Here is an 18,162-nt window from a genome sequence, read left to right as displayed (position 1 = left end):
GGAGACCCTGCTGGCCTGCCCTCAGTCCTGGCACTGTGTGACACCAGGGGCTGCTGGGCCCATCCTGGAAGTGACAGCCCCTCTCTTGTCCCGCTGCAGCTCCTGCTGGAGCACCTGGAGTGCCTGGTGTCACGGCACGAGCGCTCCCTCAGGATGACTGTGGTCAAGCGCCAGGCCCAGTCGCCATCTGGGGTGTCCAGTGAGGTCGAGGTGCTCAAGGCACTCAAGTCACTCTTTGAGCATCACAAGGCACTGGATGAAAAGGTGGGAAAGCTGCTTGGACCTCTCCTGCTCAGAGCTCCTTCTCCTAACCCTCTGCTCCCTCCCTGCTACTTTGTGCTGTTAAGGTGACGTGGGGGCCCTCAACAAGAAAGTCTGGGATATCCCAAAGCAGCATTGAGGTGCTGCTGGGGCTGCCCAGTGGATCCTCTGGGTTTGAGGCTGTTGGGGCCAGGGAATTCCCCCAGGTCACTCTCGGGGTGGTGGCATTTGACACCCTGGGTCAGTCTTGACTGTTCCTCCTCCCTCATTTATGTCAAGCATCTCCTTCCTCTGCTGGGACACCTCTCTGGGCTATTCTGGCCATAGATCTCCAAGAATTTCCCCAGGCTATTGTCTCCAACACAATTTCACACCACCACCACCATGGGCTGGATGATCCTGAATCTGTGAATCCACCTGAGCCTGCTGTCAGCCCAGCAGACAGGCCTGGGAGCATGCCTAGATCCTGGGCACCATCATCCTGAATAAATAAATGAATAAAACAGCCTTTGCCGTTGTTTCACTCCCCTGCAGGTGAGGGAACGCCTGCGAGCAGCCTTGGAGCGAGTGGCCACCTTGGAGGAGCAGCTCGTGGATGCCCATCGGCAGGTGAGGGGTACCTGGGCACCTGCTGGGCTGGGAATGCCCCTGTTACCTTTGGGAGTTCATGGGGTATTTGCATTCCATCAGGTTTGATGTAAGGCTTTTGTTCTAAAATTGCTGTTTACTTGAATGTTTGTCTGTATTTAAGGAAACCTTGTAAAGATTCTGAAAACCATTTGTCTCACAGATGATACTTCCCTGTTGTTTTCTGTTTGGAATTCATGTCACTGACAAAAACAGCCTGAATCTGAACCATTCCAGGGGGCTGAGGGTGACTGGGGATTTTTCCTAATTTCACAGAAACCCAAACCACACTGCTTCAAGCGCCTCATCTTGCACCCCCATTTTCTTCCCTGCTGGGACTTCACTGTCCCCAGCCTCCAGCCATGGTTATCTCAGAATCCCAGACTCATTTGGGTGGGAAGGAACCTCAAAACTCATCTCATTCCACCCCCTGCCATGGGAGGTACACCTTGCACTATCCTAGGTTGCCCCAAGCTCTGTCCAGCCTGGCCTTGGACACTTTTCAGGGATAAAGTGTTCCTCGAGAGACATGACCTCTGTTTTCCTTCCTGGAGTTTGTGCCCAGCCACTGCTCCAAAAAGGAAAGAGCCATTCCTACAGCCTCTGCTGGTCAAATTTTGCTCCTCTTTCCACTTCCCAGGATAAGCCTCGTGGTATTTCCGAGGCTGCCAGGCCCCTCTCCTTGCAGAGACCATTCTCCATCCTCCCCTATCAGAGCAGGACATGGTGCTAGTGTTTATCCCCTGCTCCTGCTGGGCTGGGTTCAGGATCTGTCTGCCTGTAAACCAGTGAAATGAGCTGGGAGGGAGACCTGGAGTCCAGGGCTCACCAGGAAAACCTCCCTCAGTGCTGAGCCTTCCCAGCACCTCTGACTTCCTCTCAGAATCGTGGAATTGTTAAGGCTGGAAAAGCCTCCAGCCTTTGACCAAACACCCCCATGCTCACTGAACAATATTGTGAAGTTCCATGTCCACTTGTTTTTTGAACACTTCCAGAGATGGTGACTCCATCTCTGCCCTGTGTAGTTGTGCCAGAGCCTGACCACCCTTTCAGGGAAAGATTTTTTTCCTGATGTCCAACCTGACCCTCCCCAGGCACAGCTCGATGCCGTTTCCTCCTGTCCCTGTTCCCTGGGAGCAGAGCCCGACCTCTCCCGGCTGTCCCCTCCTGGCAGGGACTTGTGCAGAGCCAGGAGGTTCCCCTGAGCCTCCTTTTCTTCAGGCTGAGCCCCCCCAGCTCCCTCAGCCCCTCCTGGGCTCCAGCCCCGTCCCCAGCTCCGTTCCCTTCCCTGGACACATTCCAGCCCCTCAATGTCCTTCCCGAACTGAGGGGCCCAGAGCTGTCCCCAGGATTCCAGGTGTGACCCCAGCAGTGCCGGCTCAGGGCTGCTCCTCACCCGCTCCCCCCAGCCACAGGCAGGACTCTGTGCAGCCCTGGCTGCAGGACTGGCCTCACCTGCTGCTGTCCCCACTGCTGGGTCCCTGTTCCTGTGCAGGTGGCAGCTCTGCAGCAGGGCTCTGCCCGGGAGCCTGCGGCGGGCGAGCGCGAGGAGAGGGAGCCCAAGGAGCCGGCACCGAAGCTTCCCTGGAAGGTAGGAGCCCTGGAAAGCCCTGCTCTGACCACGTTCAGTGGGGCTGTCATTTCTCCCACCTCCCTGTTGCTAACTCTGGGGTGCTCTCCCCTGGTTCCAGCCCCATGGGAAATGCCTTTCCTGGTGGATACAGGCCATTTCTGAGGGGGGGAATTTGTGCTCGGGTGCTCCAAGGGGTTCTGCTTCCCAGAGATCACAGAATGGTTTGTATGGGAAGAGACCTTAAAAGGCCATCTTGTTCCAACCCCCACCACGGGCAGGGACACCTTCCACCAGATGCCCTGGGAAGCCCACAACCATCCCTGTTCCATCATTGCTTAAGAAGCCCTATCCCTGTCGTGTGGAGGCTGCTGCTGGAGGTCCCAGAGCCCCCTGTCTCCACTTCCACCCCCTCACCAAGTCCCTGCAGGGCCACATTCCCACTCTGAGTGGCTGCAGGCAATGCCACAGCCTGGGAGCTTTGGAGCATCCTGATATCCACCTCCCCCTCTGGTGCCTTGCAGCGTCTCTCCAATGGCTCTGTCCACTCGGATGATGAGGCTGGGCGGGTGGTGGAGCTGCAGGAGCTCCTGGAGAAGCAGAATTTTGAAGTGGTCCAGGCCAAGGAGCGAATCTCTGCCTTGGCTGCCAGCGTGGCTGAGCTGGAGGAGGATCTGGGCACCGCCAGGAAGGATCTGATCAAATCTGAGGAGATGAGCAGCAAGTACCAGAGAGACCTCCGAGAGGTAAGTCCCTGTCCCCCTGCACGGCCCAGCCTGGGGCAAAGGCCTCACATCTGCTTCCACTGGACTGGGAAGGGATTGGAACTCCTGTTGTGTACAGGGGGTTCTCCAAGAGAGGCCACTACCTCGGGAAATTGACCCAAGTCCACCAGCAGGGTTTCCCTGAGGTTACAGACAGGCTTTCAGGTGTGCTGCACACCTGGAGCACTGTGTCCTCTCTAGAAGGTTTTCCTGTGATTGTTTGACTCTCCCTTTATCACTGTCCCATTCTGCTGTCCCTCATCCCCGTATCAAGGGGGGTTTTCACACCCCTTGGTCTTGGGGTGTCCCAGGCTTGAAGGAGCTGGCTAACCCTGCTGTTCCCAAAATGCTGTCACAAAGCAGGATAGGACAGCCCCATTGCTTCCCCAGGCCCTGGCACAGAAGGAGGACATGGAGGAGAGGATCACCACGCTGGAAAAACGGTACCTGGCAGCCCAGAGAGAGGCCACCTCCATCCACGACCTCAACGACAAACTGGAGAACGAGCTGGCCAACAAGGAGTCCCTGCACCGCCAGGTACCGAAACCGGCCCCAAAGGGTCCCCCTGGCCCGAGGGGGCAGAAGGGGGTGCTGGGGTGGGACACGCAGCAGTCACCCACCCTGCTGTCCCACAGTGCGAGGAGAAGGCACGGCACCTGCAGGAGCTGCTGGAGCTGGCGGAGCAGAAGCTGCAGCAGACCATGAGAAAGGCAGAGACGCTGCCCGAGGTGGAGGCGGAGCTGGCCCAGCGCATTGCTGCCCTCACCAAGGCAAGGGGCAGGGCTGGGCCGGGGCCAGAGGGAAGAGGAGGGAAGGGATTGGAGAAGGAGGGCAGGGATTGGAGCCGGGGAACAGTTCTGGAACCAGGGGAGGAGCTGGGTCTGGCCGCCCCCGGCAGCCCAAGGCATCCCGGTCTCCTCCCAGCTGTGGCCTCTGTGTCCTCTGCTGTCCCCACTGCAGCAGAGATCAGGCACCGCCTTTAAAGGACACCTCAGTGTGTCCTGCACACGTGGGGCTTGCTCCCAGGGGATGGCCCTGTCGATGTGGATGCCCTTTGGCTTGGGTGACACCACACCAGGATGAGGAGAAAGAAGAAGCACCAAACCAGATTTTGAAAGGGTGCAGGCCTGGAGGGAGGGATGGATACGGCCATCCCTGCCCTTCCTGGGTTCTAGGATGGTGTTGTCCCCCACTGAGCATCCCCAGCTCCTGTCACCGTGCCAGCAGGGCTGGTTTGGACTCACAGGGAGCCCTGGTAGGGATGCAGGCAGTGGGAGGGACCCTTGCATCCCAGTGAAGACTCAGATGCAGAGATGGACACGGGGATGCAGCAGGGCCCTCATGGCTTTGGGGAGCATCATCCGAGAAGGCTGCTCTGCTTTTCCCAGGCAGAAGAGAGGCATGGGAGCATTGAGGAGCACCTCCGGCAGCTGGAGGCTCAGCTGGAGGAGAAGAACCAGGAGCTGGCCAGGGTAAGTCCTGATCCTTGCCTGGGTACCTGGGCACACCTGGATTGCAGTTCAAGAGCAGGCTGAAAGAACAGCCTGGTTAATCCTTTCCTATCCAGGATCAAACTTGAGCCACACAGGAGCTTATGGCTTGGGGCATGTGAGGATTTCCCCTCTCCAAGGCAATCCAAGACCTGCTGTTAATATTCCAATCCCTCTCCTCTCCCAGCATCACACTCTGGGGCAAGCTGGGACCCCAAATGCTGGGTGGAAGGGGAGGCTCCAGCAGCTCTTTCCCCGAGCCTGGATCAGCAGGATGAAAAGGGCAGGGAGGCTGAGCTGCTGTGCCCTGGGCTGCACAGTCCCTTCTCCAGCTTCTGTGCTTCTCAGCCAGAGGCTGGGCTGCCCCTGCAGGAGTGATGCCCATTTCTCAGGTCTCCCAGGTGACATCACAGATGTGCCCCTGGGGAAGCCCCAGATGTTTTGCCTTAAGATATTTGAAAATCCAGAGGTTCAGTGTCCATTGGGGTCTGGGAAGTGCCCCCAGTGTGGATATTCCTAGCAGATACACAGGAGAAGCTTTCTTGAGGGGCAGGCCAGCATGATCTCCCTAAATCTTTTTCTCTGCTGTTCATCCCTGGCTGGGAGGTGGCAGAGAGCAGCAGAGCCAACAGAGGGTCCAACGGTACTGTAAGAAGTGGATTTGTCCCCAGAAGCTGGGCCTGGTGGGCCAGCTCTGACAGCACAGGATGGCAGGAGGGCGCTGAGCCCCCCTGGATGTGACACAGATGTCGCTGTGTCTGTCCCAGGCCCGGCAGAGGGAGAAGATGAACGAGGAGCACAACAAGCGGCTCTCGGACACCGTGGATCGGCTGCTGAGCGAGTCCAACGAGCGGCTGCAGCTGCACCTCAAGGAGAGGATGGCAGCCTTGGAGGAGAAGGTAGTGCCTGGGGCAGGGGTCCTCTGGGAGTTGAGGGGGCTGCAGCACCTCTGTGCCTTGTCCAGCCATGGCCCAGGGCTGGAAGTGCCTGTGCAGGGCTGGAGAAAAGGTAACATGCAGGACACGGCTGTGCTGGGGCTGGTGGAACACAGGGAACTGCTCCAGTCACCTCACCTAGGGAGACTCCTCCCCAGCACCTCCAGCCCCTCACAGCAGCAGGATTTGTCCCGCTCCTTTCCCTCACCTCCCTCTGTCTCTGCTGGGGCAACCTGTGCCCAGTTGTCAGAGCAAATCCCAGCTGCATTTTGCAGGAACAAATGCAGCGTTCATCCTGTCCCAGTGCCCATCCCTCCACGTGCTGCCTTAAAACCTTCCTGCCCCCAGGTCCAGACTGATCTCCCTTCTCCAAGCCAGGGCATTGTCCATGAACATCTTCCACCTGGGCAGCTGGGTTTCCTTGGAGGAGCCAGCTGGAGCTGTGACTGCCTCCGTGTGAATGGAATTAACTGGGAGCAGCTGGCTCCAAGCAAGGATCCACCCAGTGCCAGTGGGAGGTCAGGCCTTTGTGATTCAGCTTTCTCAGGGTTCCTGCCCTCAGCAAGTTGGAGTACACAGGTGCATCCCTCAGCTGATGCCTCCAGGGCTGGCTCTGTCCCCCCTCTGCTCTGCTCCTCCTGTCCCCAGACAAATACGGCTGTGCCAGCATGTCCAGTTGTTGAGCAGATGAACTGAAGTTATCAGTCTGGATAAAGAGAAGGACCCAACCTGTGGGGATGAGTCCAAATCTCACCCCAGCAAGCAACAGTGGTAACACGTTGTGAAGGGCGTTGCCTACTCCCCAGTCTGGTGCCAGCATTGACCTACCCTGAGAGTTTGTCCAGGTCTTTCATGCACAAAAATGATCCTGTTTGGCTGCCAGCACTCATCAAAAGTGAGCACTGATTCAGGCAGTTACAAACTCTCTGGGGGAGGTTTAGATATTAGGAAAAAAAAATTCAAGGAAAGAATTATAGCATTGGAATAGCCTGCCCAGGACAGTGGTGGAGTCACCATCCCTGGAGGTGTTCCAAAATCATGGATGTGACACTTGGGGTCACAGTTTAGCTGTGAACATAGCAGTGCTGGGAGGAATGGTTGGGCTCAGTCCTAGAAGGCTTTTTCAATCCTAACAATCCCATGATTTTGTGATTTTATGAGCACATCTCCTTTCCCTCCTGCCTGTTCCCTAGCTTAGATGTAAAGGACGTTTTTCCCCTTGATCCAGCTGCTCGAGGAATTGTTCTCTCAGCCATTCTATCTCCTAAACTTCAAGCCCTGTCCATCAAATCCCTCACTGCCCTCCATGGCCATGCTCAGCCCAGAGCAGGGCAGGAGTTGAGCTGTGCCCACCCTGCTTGAGAGGCAGGAGTTTTGCAGAGGAGACCTGTGCACAGGCAGGTGAGGAATAGCCCAGTGAGCGTTTTTCAGGTGTTCAGTACACAGGAACTCCACACTGGCCATGCCTGGGAGGCCACACGGCTATTTCCTCCTAAATGGTCTCTTTTTCTTTCTTGTTTTTGTTCCCTTTTATTTTATTTGGTTTTTCTTAAAGAATACATTGTTACAAGAGCTGGAAAATACCCAAAAGCAGATAGAGGAACACCAGCACGACAAGGTAAATGCAGCTGCAGGGACCTGAGCCAGTGATGGCATTGCCTCACTCCCAGCCCCCAGCTAGGGGCACTTGCACCTCCTAAAATGCCCCAGTTTGGGAGGAGCTGGGCTCCCAGAGCACCTGGCAGCATGAGGCCACACGCTCACCCGTGCAGTAGCTGGATGGGAGCTGCTGCCCCCCTCCCTGGACAGCCCTGGGTCAGTTCCCTAGCAGGCACGTTGGGTCCCATCTCCGTGTTTCTGTCACACTCACCCATCCTGAGCCCACTGGGGACAGTGGCGAGGCTGGGGTGGCTTCACCTGTGCATGGAGGGGGGCTCAGGCAGCCACATCCCCTTGGCCCCTGAGGCTTTCTCAGACGTGTCCCGTGCCCAGCTTGCAGAGCCCCCACAGCCCTTCACACTCTGCTCTCGGGTGAAGCATCTCAGGAGCGTCTGCATGACCCCCAGTGGCCTTGCTAGGAAGGAGGTGGCTTTGTGGAGTAGTAGGAGCTTTTGGGACTTGCTGCGTGTCTCATGCGTGGTTTAGGGGATCAGGAGGGCTGCTTTTCCCCTTGCCTGCAGGGAGAATGTGTGCTTACTCCTTGTGCTTCCCAGCCGTGGCTGCTCGGGTCTGGGCAGGGCAGAGCTTGCATGACACTGCTGCCACTTTCCTGGCTCAGTCTGTTTGTCCCCCAGACTGGATCCTGCTGTGCCTGGAAATGCCTTCTCCCCTCCCTCCCTCCCTCCCTGTCCACCTGCAGCCTCCCCCTGGCATCTCCTAGCACTGGGTACAGCCGCAGCTTCCCCCTGGGGATGGGGCTGGGAGCAGGAGGGACACAGGCAGCAGCAGCAGCAGCTTTGGCTGAGGGGTCCCTCACTGCAGATCCCTTCCAAGGGAGCACACACATGTGGTCTGGAGCAGAACCAGAGCATCCAAGTGGGACCTGTTTTCCTTCATCTCCCAAAGCAGAATTCCTTGAGCACCTGTGTCTCTCTGTCCTGGTCTTCCCTCCCCAGCACCCTCATTCCCTGTGCCTGCATGAGCTGTTTCTTTACTGATGTGTCCAGGATGCTTTAAACCTGAAGTGGGGATGTGTAAAGGGAATGTAAACTTGGCAGTAGCCAAGCATGTGGATTACCCCAAACCTGGCAGCTGCCCAGAGCAAAGCCCAGCCCTGCCTGTCTCACCCCCCAAACAGCGGCGTCTGTCCGACGAGATCGACAAGCTGAGGCTGGAGGTGGATCAGCTCAAGACCAGGAGTGGGACGTTTGTGGAGAGTGTGCACACCAGGTAAGTGCCAGGGCAAACCCCTGCAGCCCTGGCTTTGGGGGGAGTTTGCTTTGGGGACCACAAAGTGCTGCTGTCACTGGGTGTTTCTGGTGCCCCAGGCTTCGAGGGGGGTGCTCCATTCACTGCCCCCCTTTCTGTGTCTCTCCTGCTTTCCCCCTTGCAATCAGCCCTTGGGGACCTGGGCTGCAGGGTCCTCACAGCAGGGGCAGCTCCAGCCCTGGATCCACCGTGGATCTGTCCTGGGGTGGGACACAGACTCTTGAGAACAGCCCAGCCCAACTGAATGACCCCAAATTTGCTCTTGTAAGGGTGAGAAACCACTGGGCATTGTTTCTTTTTCTACACGAGTGGCTTAGGACTTACTTTGCTCTAAAAGCTGGATATTCACCCAAGGACTTTCCCCCTGTAGCACAGGGGATGGGCTGGTGCAGAAGGAGGAATTCCTCTGGAGCTGTTGCAGGCAAAGCAGAATGAAGTTCCTCTTTCTCTAATGCAATGGTCCTCCCACACCCTTTCATTTAAAGTCAGCTGGGACATGGGGACATCCCAGCCCAGGGCACCAGAAACAGAGGTGAGTCCATCGAGTCTCAGCCTCCAGCACTCACCAGGATACCCAGACCTGCTCCAGGAAAGCCAGAGTGGAAAAGGAGGGTGACAGCACAATAGCTCTGCCCTGAGCACTTCCAGTGTGGGGTCAAAGCAGCAAGGGCTCAATGGGAGCAACCAGAGAAGAAAATTCCCCTCAGAAAGGCTGGAAAAGGTGGGGAGGAGCTGGTGCAAGCAGCTTTGGGTCTGTCAGCAGAGGGAAGAAGGTCTGGAGACCCTATGTCTGTCATGGAGAGAAGAAATGGGGAGGGTGAGGAAGAGCCTGTGAGGATGAAGGAGAGCTGAGTGCTGGAGCAGAGTCTGGAGCACGTGTGGGAACTCTCTGCATGCGTCTTTACAGCAGGATGGACAATTTGGTCATTTTTTGTATTTCTCATATGAAAATCAGCAGAAATCTTGAGTTGCAGAACGATCCCCCAGCTGAAAAAAACTGTCAGCTTTTGTCTAAGGTGTTTTTATCTGGTTTTAGCTGGGCAGCAGCTTGTCAGTAGTTCTGAAATCCCTGGAACTTGGGTTGTGCCTTTGTCTGACACACCAGGCTGGCCCAGCAGTGCTGCTTGTGGTGCTGATTTTATCTCCAGGCCTGTATCTGCACTGCAAACCAGGCCCACCATGGTGGAAGACCACCATGTGCCTGGGGCTGCTGCTTTTGTCATCTTAAATTCACTTAAACTAAACAAACCTCGCGTCTCCAATGACACTGAAGGTGGGGATAATCACCCCGTGCCCAGGAAGGTGTCTGGCTCACATCCATGGTTGGGTCTTCAGGGCCAAGAGGAACAACCAGGCAAAGTAGAGACATGGAATGAGCACCTCACCTTAGGGTTAGGGTTAGGGTTAGGGTTAGGGTTAGGCTCAGCTCAAAGTGTCCTCGTGTCCTGCTGCTGCCATGCTCGGCCTGGTATGGCACTTACCAGGTCCTGGTCCCAAGCACCAGCCCTGGCAGGGAGGAGGAGGGTGAAGAAATCCCAGCTGGTTTCTGCTAGGAGATCCTAACAATGCTCATGTCCTCATACCTGGAAGATGTTTCAGGTGGAATTTTATTCATTGAAATCACTGAATCATTAAGGTTGGAAAAGTCCTCCAAAGTCTTTGAGTCCAACCTTCACCCAAACACCAACATTCCCACTAAATCACATCACAAATTGCCACATCTACCATTTTTTTGAACACCTCCAGGGTTGGGAACTCCACCACTGCCCTGGGCAGCCTGTGCCAGGGCCTGACCACCCTTTCCATTAAAAAAAATTTCCCAATATCCAACCTGAACCTCCCCTTGAGGCTGTTTCCCCTCATCCTGTTACTCACTGCCTGGGAGGAGAAACAGATTCTCATCAGGATACTTTCTCATGAAAATGTTGGAATAAACACAGAAGGGAGAAGAGCTCCCTGGCTGGCTCCTGCTGGGTACATGGGGATGGAGAGGACACAAGTTATGTTGAGATTTCAGCTGCTGTGGGGAGGGAGGGGCAGGAGGAGCCTGTTCAGCCCCCAGTGCAGGGAGTTTTGGGCAGAAGTGGCTGGATGCCCTGGTGGGTGCCCAGAGAAGGGGGAGGCAGCAGCAGGGGAAGGCCCAGGGCTGAACTTCTGACAGTGTGGGAAAGCTGGAGTCTCCTGGGATCAAAGGTCACCAGGGGCTGCAGCTCCTCATGAGGGGCAGCTCCGATCTCTGCTCTCTGAGCAGGGACAGCACCCAGGGAAGGGCTGGAGCTGTGCCAGGGCAGGCTCAGGCTGGAGATCAGGGAAAGGTTCTTCCCCCTGAGGGTGCTGGCACTGCCCAGGCTCCCCAGGGAATGGGCACAGCCCCGAGGCTGCCAGAGCTCCAGGAGTGTTTGGACACAGCTCTCAGGGGTGCACAGGGTGGGATTGTTGGGGTGTCTGTGCAGGGCAGGGGTTGGACTTGATTGTTGAGGGTCCCTTCCAGCTCAGGATATTCTGATTCAATTATTCTGTGAGTGCATTTCCAGGTCCCCTGTGGGGGAATGGGACACCTTTTTCCAGAGCCTGGATTTGCATCCTTTCATGCTGAGCAGGCAAACGTTACTGGGATGGGCATCCCGCAGTGGTCTCCTCCTCCTCCTCCCCCTCCTCCTGCTCTTCCTTCTCTGTCCCAGAAAGCCTGGACTTTAAGGGGAGCAGCCTGAGTGTGAGTGTGTCCTGCACAGAGCAATGTTCCCCACAGGGCTCTCTCTTCTCAGGTCCCACATGGGCAGTGCCACCGACCTGCGCTTCCCACTGGGAGCTGTGGTCCACGCCCCAGCCGAGCCCTTCGGAGCAGCTCCGGGGCTGCCCCGGGCACAGAAGGGACGATTTGGTGCCCGGAGAGAGGAGCCAGCCAAGGTAAACCCTGTTTACCCAGTGCTAGGGTCTGCTCCTGCCCTGCATCCTGGGGTTGGGGTCAGACTGGAGATGTGGGGCAGTTTCCTTCCCCTGCTGCATTCATGGGGGAACATCGGAAGGGTTTCCCATTAGGGTCCCATTGAGATGGAATTCCTGCATGGAGGTCGCCAGTCTGGCTTTTGGAGACGTGGGAATGCTGTGTAGGACTGTGGCCCTTGTTCCCCCAGGACTGGGAGCAGGCCCAGGCAGGTGGGGTCCTGGCCACGGGGCCTCACGCCTTCGACAGCGACCCCGACATCTCCGACATGGATGAGGACGACCGCGAGACGCTGTTCAGCTCCATGGATGTCCTCTCTCCTGGTGGGCATTCAGATGCTCAGACATTGGCCATGATGCTTCAGGAGCAGCTGGATGCCATCAACGAAGAGATCAGGTATCACCATGGCCAAAACCCACCACTGCCTTGTGCAGAAATGGCTCCAGGGGGACAAAAAATAGCCAGGAGACTCTGCTGCTAAAACTGGGGCCTTGGTGCGTCTTCAGCCAGGGAAGTGGCTCTAGGACATCCAGCCACAGGGCTTGGTCCTTCTGCCATGTCTCCCTCAGCTGCACCAGTGCTGGCTCAGAGGGTCATTATTTCAAAGGATCATTATTTTATATAAAATCCTTTATGGATATTTAAAGGAATCGGGGTGTGTCTCAGCTCTGGTTCTTATGGATCCTGATGGATCTTGCTGCCATTCCTGGAGCTCAGGGGTTAAGGTGCTGTTCCCCAGGGCAGAGGTTCTGTGTCCCTGGGAAGATGGGGAACCAGGAGCCCTGAGCTCCGCTGCTCCCCCAGGATGATCCAGGAGGAGAAGGAGTCCACGGAGCTCCGCGCAGAGGAGCTGGAGACACGGGTCACGAGCGGCAGCATGGAGGGCCTGAACCTCACCCAGCTGTGCAAGAGGGCCTCCATCCCCACCTCTCTGACAGCCCTGTCCCTGGCCAGCTCATCCCCACCGCTCAGCGGCCGCTCCACGCCCAAGCTGAGCTCCCGCAGCGCCGCGCAGGACCTGGACCGCATGGGGATCATGACGTTGGTGAGGAGCCGGAGGGGCCGGGGCTGGCGGGGGTCTGGCTGTGAGGTGGGAGCGATGCCCAGTGTCCACACGGGCTCGTGGGGGGTGTGGGACAACGGGGTGCCCGTGTTTGCTGTCTCCAGCCTGGCAGCCTGGCCCTGGGACTGCTCTGGGGGCGTGCTCCATTAACTGCCCCCTTTCTGTGTCTCTCTCGCTTTCCCCCTTGCAATCAGCCCAGCGACTTGAGGAAGCACCGGAGGAAACTGCTAGTGAGTGGCTCCCATCCCGTTGGTTTTTGTCCAAGCCCTTTTTCCAGCCTGCTCCTGGCTTTGTCCACACCAGGTCAGGGTGCAGCAGGCGCGGGATGGAGCTGGGGACCCCAGGGATTCAGCAGGAGGATCATGGGGATCCCGAAAGGTGCTTGGACGTATTCCCGCCGGCAGCCTGGGGGGGCTGGCAGGACTTGGGGAGGTTCAGAAAGCCACTGGGTCCTCAAACGCTGCGTCCCCTCTGGCAACAGGGTGTCCTTGGGACATTTCCATCTGTGCTTCTCAGAGCCCTCTGACGAGGACCAGCAGTTTCTGTCCCCGCACCCTGACCTGGACCATGGGGCTGCATCCTCTCACCCCCCATTCCCAGGATCTCAGCCATACTGCCACATCCTCCCCATCCGCTTGGGCAGCTGGAGCCATTGCCAGAGCTCTCATTCAGGCCATTCCTGGAGCGTGGCAAAGCCCCAGGCCTCTGGTGGCTCTTTTGGCCATGCCTCCATGGAGCAAGAGAGAGGCAGGCAGCAGGGCAAGGATGGAGCTGGGCTCTGGCCTCCCACCCTCACGGCCTCTCCTCTTGTTCAGTCGCCTGCAGCTCGGGATGAGAGCCGGGAGGACAAAACCACCATCAAGTGTGAGACGTCCCCGCCGTCGTCACCCAGAACACTGCGGCTGGAGAAGCTGGGCCACCCTGCCCTGAGCCAGGACGATGGCAAGAGGTGTGTGGAGACCCTTGGCATCCCACTTGAGGGCATTCCTGGGGCACACATGGCATGTGGGGCGGGCTGGGGTTTGCCATGGCTTGTGCCCTGCTCCAGAATAACCTAAAGGCTTTGCTCTTCCTCTCCCTCCTCCATCCCCAGCTCGCTGGAGGAGCAGGCCAGCAATCCCAGCAGCAGCCAGGACTCCTTGCACAAGGGTTCCAAGAGGAAGGGGATCAAGTCTTCCATCGGGCGCCTGTTTGGGAAGAAAGAGAAGGGTCGCTTGATCCAGCTGAGCAGAGAAGGGGCCACAGGGCAGGGTCCGTGAGCAGCCCTGTCCCTGTGCCAGGCTCCCCACACCCTCTGGCTCTGTCTGCCACTGGGGGGCTGTTGGGGTGATGGGGAGGGGCAGGGACACCTCCTGCTGGTTTGGGGGTGTTGGCAGCTCCAGGGAAGATGGAGCTTAGTGTTTTCTCCCCTTGGCCTCTCTGGCCTGAGCATGGTGTCATCTTAATGCTCTGTCAGAGCTGGGGTGTGGACAGTGACCTCCTATCTGTCACGTATCTCATCTTTAGTGTCCCCAAATCTACTTCCCTCCCTATGGATTTTGGTAGGAGCTGATTTTCCACTCCTAAATCCTTTACTGCTTCCATGCTGAGCATTGTTGGACTCAGTGATCTGTCTGGGTCCCTTGCAGAAGGGACTGTTCTGTGACTTTGGGATTCTGGGATTTGGAAACCAGGAGGGATGGCAGGAGGGGGTCTGCTCGAGCTTCTGAGGGATGCAGGGGGGCCATGGGGCAGGCTGGAAAGGGACACTCACCTCCTGTGCTGTCACTGTGTGTCCCCCTGGTGTGGGGACATGCCCACACTGGCCCTGGGGGAGGTCACACTGACCTGAGGGTGTCTTGCTTGCCCAGCAGTGCTGCTGACTGACGTGGAGGGAGGCATCCAGGACCCCCTGGGACTGGGCAAGCTGGGGGCTCAGGCCGAGAAGGACCGGCGCCTGCGGAAGAAGTGAGTGAACCTCCTTCTGTACCCCAGCGAGAAACTGATCTCCTGGGAATCCGTGGCACAGGACTAGGAATTGCTGGGAGCTCTCACCTTCACCCTCCCTTGGGCCTTGTCACTTCCTTCACAGATTTGTCTCCAGCTGCTCCCTACTGCCCAGGGTCCATTCCCTTCCAGGAACTCTCCCTTCCCCACAAGCCCCCATAAATCACATTTCTGCTTCTGTTCCTGCCAGGCATGAACTCCTGGAAGAGGCTCGGAGGAAAGGATTGCCCTTTGCCCACTGGGATGGCCCCACTGTTGTGTCCTGGCTGGAGGTGCGTGCCCATGGATTGTCCCCATGCTGTCCCCACAAGTGTGTGTGTGCCACCATGTCCCACCATGCTTGATCCATGCTCATGTCTGGGGCCTTCAAATCCTGGGAGAGATCCCTGGATCCCTCAGAGCCCGTGGAGTTGTGGTTTGAGTAGAGCTTTGGGTCTGATGAGGAGTGTCTGAGGGAGGTGAGGGGCTCAGCCTGGAGAAAAGGAGGCCCAGGGGGGACCTTGTGGCTCTGCACAACTCCCTGCCAGGAGGGGACAGCCAGGATGGGGATCAGGCTCTGCTGCCAGGGAACAGGGACAGGACAGGAGGAAATGGCATCGAGCTGTGCCAAGGGAGGGTCAGGTTGGATTTGGGGAAAAGTTCTTCAGTGAAAGAGTGATCAGGTCCTGGCACAAATGCCCAGGGCAGTGGTGGAGTCACCATCCCTGGAATGTTTGGAAGATGTGTGGATGTGGCACTTGGGACATGGGAAAGTGGTGAATGTAGCAGTGCTGGAGAAATGGTTGGAACTGATCTTAGAGGGCATTTCCAACCTTAATGATTCTGTGAAAAGCTCCATGGGTGCACCTTCCCTGTGCTGTGCCCATCAGGCACAAGGATGCCCACAGGCCATCTCTGCAAGGTACAACCAGACCCAGAACCCCACGTGGACATTCCGCTTCGATACTGGGTTCTGGAGAGGGTGGCCTTGCCCCTGGCACAGGAGCCAGGGTGGCAGTGCCAGGCAGTCACTGTGTCCCTGTCCCCAGCTCTGGGTGGGGATGCCAGCCTGGTACGTGGCTGCGTGCCGGGCCAACGTCAAGAGCGGGGCCATCATGTCAGCCCTGTCGGACACCGAGATCCAGCGGGAGATCGGCATCAGCAACGCCCTGCACCGCCTCAAGCTGCGCCTGGCCATCCAGGAGATGGTGTCCCTCACCAGCCCCTCTGCACCGCCCACGTCCCGCACGGTGAGTGCCCCTCACCCCCTCTGACAGCCTGCTCCTTCCCTTAGGAGCACTCTGGCAAACGGCGTGTCCTCTCATGGGCTGCTCAAACCACTGGACACTCATTCCCCACTCACATGGGCTTGTCTGCAGAGGCCAGCCCTGCAAAGAGCAGAACTCAGGGCCTGGCTGCCCTGGAGAGGATAAAACTCCATCCAAAGAGCAGAAATACGAATGTTCCTGAGGTACAGGGCCAGCTTGGTTGCACACAGCCTCTTTCCCAATAATTTCAACACAAGCCTTTTCCATCTGAAATTCCTGGGGCAACTGAGAGCACCTGCAGATCCCTGCCCTTGGCTGGATGGAGGGATTGTGTCTTTTGCTGGTCCCCAGGGGCAGTGAGGGGTGGCCAAGTAATGCCAAGCCATGTGTAGAGCTGCACCTGGCAGAAGGAAGGCTGCTGTGTCCCCCCCAGATGACTGTGTCTGGGATCACAGCTGATGGGGATAGGCCTGCAGGCTCCTTGAGCATCCCACTGAAGTGGAAAGGGAGCTAAATGAAGGTCCTTGCTGTGCTGTCTGTGTGTGGCTGCATGCACAGCCCAGTGGGGTGTCCCCAGGACAGTTCTAAGCACAGGGTGGTCTGATCCTCCACCATCCAGAGCTGGGCTTGATTCCAGCACAGCTGGTGCTGACAGAGGGTGGACATGAGCCCAGGTGTGCTCAGGTGGGCAAAAAGACCAAGAGAACCTGGGCTGTCCCAGCACTGTGGTGGCAGCAGGCCCAGGGCAGTCCCCATTCCCTGTGCTGACACTGCTGGGGTCACACCTGGAGTCCTGGGGGAGTTCTGGGCACTTCATGAACAGAGACCTGGAGGGGCTGGAGCATGTCCAGAGAAGGGAATGGAGCTGGGGAAGGGGCTGCAGCACCAGGAGTTGCTGAGGGAGCATCTGGGGGGCTCAGCCTGGAGAAAAGGAGGCTCAGGGGTACCTTATGGCTCTGAACAACTCCCTGACAGGAGGGGACAGCCAGGATGGGGATCAGGCTCTGCTGCCAGGGAACAGGGACAGGACAGGGTGAAACAGCCTCAAGCTGTGCTGGGGGAGGTTCAGGCTGGATATTGGGAGAAATTTCTTCCTGGAAAGGGTGGTCAGGCCCTGGCACAACTACACAGGCCAATGGTGGGGTCACCATCCTTGGAAGTGTTCAAAAAATGAATGAATGTTGCACTTGAGGACATGGTTTAGTGTTGAACACGGTGCTGGTGCTGGGCTGAGGGCTGCACTTGATGATATTTCAGCCTTAATAATTCTGTGATTCCATGACTCCATGGTGATTGTGAACTGAGGCCATGTTTCTGTGCTGGTTTGCTCTGACCCCTCGGCTCTTCCCTGCAGTCCTCTGGAAATGTCTGGGTCACCCATGAGGAGATGGAGAACATGGCAACTTCCACCAAGACGGTGAGGCTGGGCAGCCCGCGGGGTGTTAGGGCCTGAGCAGCTCCAGGTGTGTTAACCCAGAGGGAAGGGGATCCCTCATATGTCAGCTCCTGGCCAGCACCCTGCAGCTCTTTAGAAACCCTCTTTCAACCTTTAATGTCCCAGCAATTTCTAAAAGTATCTAAAACCCTATCAGATTTTTTTCCCTTGTGGGTTTTTTTCCCCACTGGGTTTCTAGAGCAGAGGAGCTCTGGCTGTTTGGGAGTTAAAGACAAAACCCAGGAGTGATCTCATGTGTCTTGAGATCCTCAAGTCATTCTGCACCCAAGGAAGGGTCTAATCCCCCACTGACCTCAGCACACCCAAACATTGTCCCCACCATGTGTCCCTGCCACTGGCTGACAGCCTGGGCTCCCTTGCAGGGATGTGTCCATGCTCCCCAAAGCTCTGGCTCCTTTGGAGAGATGGAGCCACACTCCCTCCAGGTTGGAACCTGATCACCCCTTACCTGTGTCTCAGAGCAGGGCAGCCTTTTGGATTGTGTGGGAATTGTGTGGGAATTGTGTGGGAATTGTGTGTCCAGGGCCAGGCTGGAGCGCCCTGGGATAGTGCAAGGTGTCCCTGCCCATGCCAGGGGTGGAATAGGGTGAGCTTTAAGGTCCCTTCCAATCCAAACAAGTTTGGGGTTTTTGAAATAGACATTTTATTGAAGCTTTTGTTGAGTTGCAGGGATGTGCCACTGTCCCTTGGCAAGTCCTGTGAGACTGAGGAAAACCAGCATGGGTTGGCAAAGGAGGAAATAGCTACAAAATCAGCTTGGGCAGCCCCCTGTGGGTTGTGACAGATGTACTGAATCTCAATTCTCTTTCATCCATCTGACCTGGGAGGATCTAAGGACTCTCCATGTTTCCCAGGGAAGATGGACAAGCCCCAGGGTTGGTGCCAAGTCCA

At 57.1% G+C, this 18,162-nt stretch overlaps 1 protein-coding gene across 11 annotated transcripts in view; it reads left to right on the top strand.

Annotated features, from left to right (window-relative positions):
- PPFIA4 (PPFI scaffold protein A4) overlaps positions 1-18,162 on the top strand; it is a 60,472-nt gene that overhangs the window by 35,169 nt on the left and 7,141 nt on the right. For 3 of the 11 annotated variants that reach the window (XM_088067073.1, XM_088067072.1, XM_088067081.1), the window contains 20 exons: positions 100-264; positions 796-870; positions 2,384-2,479; positions 2,983-3,204; positions 3,613-3,759; positions 3,858-3,992; positions 4,611-4,694; positions 5,480-5,611; positions 7,203-7,265; positions 8,445-8,536; positions 11,341-11,482; positions 11,710-11,915; positions 12,324-12,564; positions 12,777-12,812; positions 13,398-13,531; positions 13,676-13,833; positions 14,433-14,529; positions 14,759-14,840; positions 15,597-15,797; positions 17,170-17,232. In XM_088067073.1, coding sequence (XP_087923199.1) covers positions 100-264; positions 796-870; positions 2,384-2,479; positions 2,983-3,204; positions 3,613-3,759; positions 3,858-3,992; positions 4,611-4,694; positions 5,480-5,611; positions 7,203-7,265; positions 8,445-8,536; positions 11,341-11,482; positions 11,710-11,915; positions 12,324-12,564; positions 12,777-12,812; positions 13,398-13,531; positions 13,676-13,833; positions 14,433-14,529; positions 14,759-14,840; positions 15,597-15,797; positions 17,170-17,232 — 2,571 coding nt within the window. The remainder of the gene's footprint in view (positions 1-99; positions 265-795; positions 871-2,383; positions 2,480-2,982; positions 3,205-3,612; positions 3,760-3,857; positions 3,993-4,610; positions 4,695-5,479; positions 5,612-7,202; positions 7,266-8,444; positions 8,537-11,340; positions 11,483-11,709; positions 11,916-12,323; positions 12,565-12,776; positions 12,813-13,397; positions 13,532-13,675; positions 13,834-14,432; positions 14,530-14,758; positions 14,841-15,596; positions 15,798-17,169; positions 17,233-18,162) is intronic. The other 8 variants (XM_088067075.1, XM_014258921.2, XM_088067079.1 and 5 more) reach the window with 6 other exon arrangements.

Source organism: Pseudopodoces humilis, chromosome 26, assembly GCF_049639895.1.
Source record: "Pseudopodoces humilis isolate 2021_Gansu_Grassland_sample_001 chromosome 26, ASM4963989v1, whole genome shotgun sequence".
Lineage (NCBI taxonomy): Eukaryota > Metazoa > Chordata > Aves > Passeriformes > Paridae > Pseudopodoces > Pseudopodoces humilis.
This window is presented reverse-complemented; position numbering and strand designations above follow the sequence as displayed.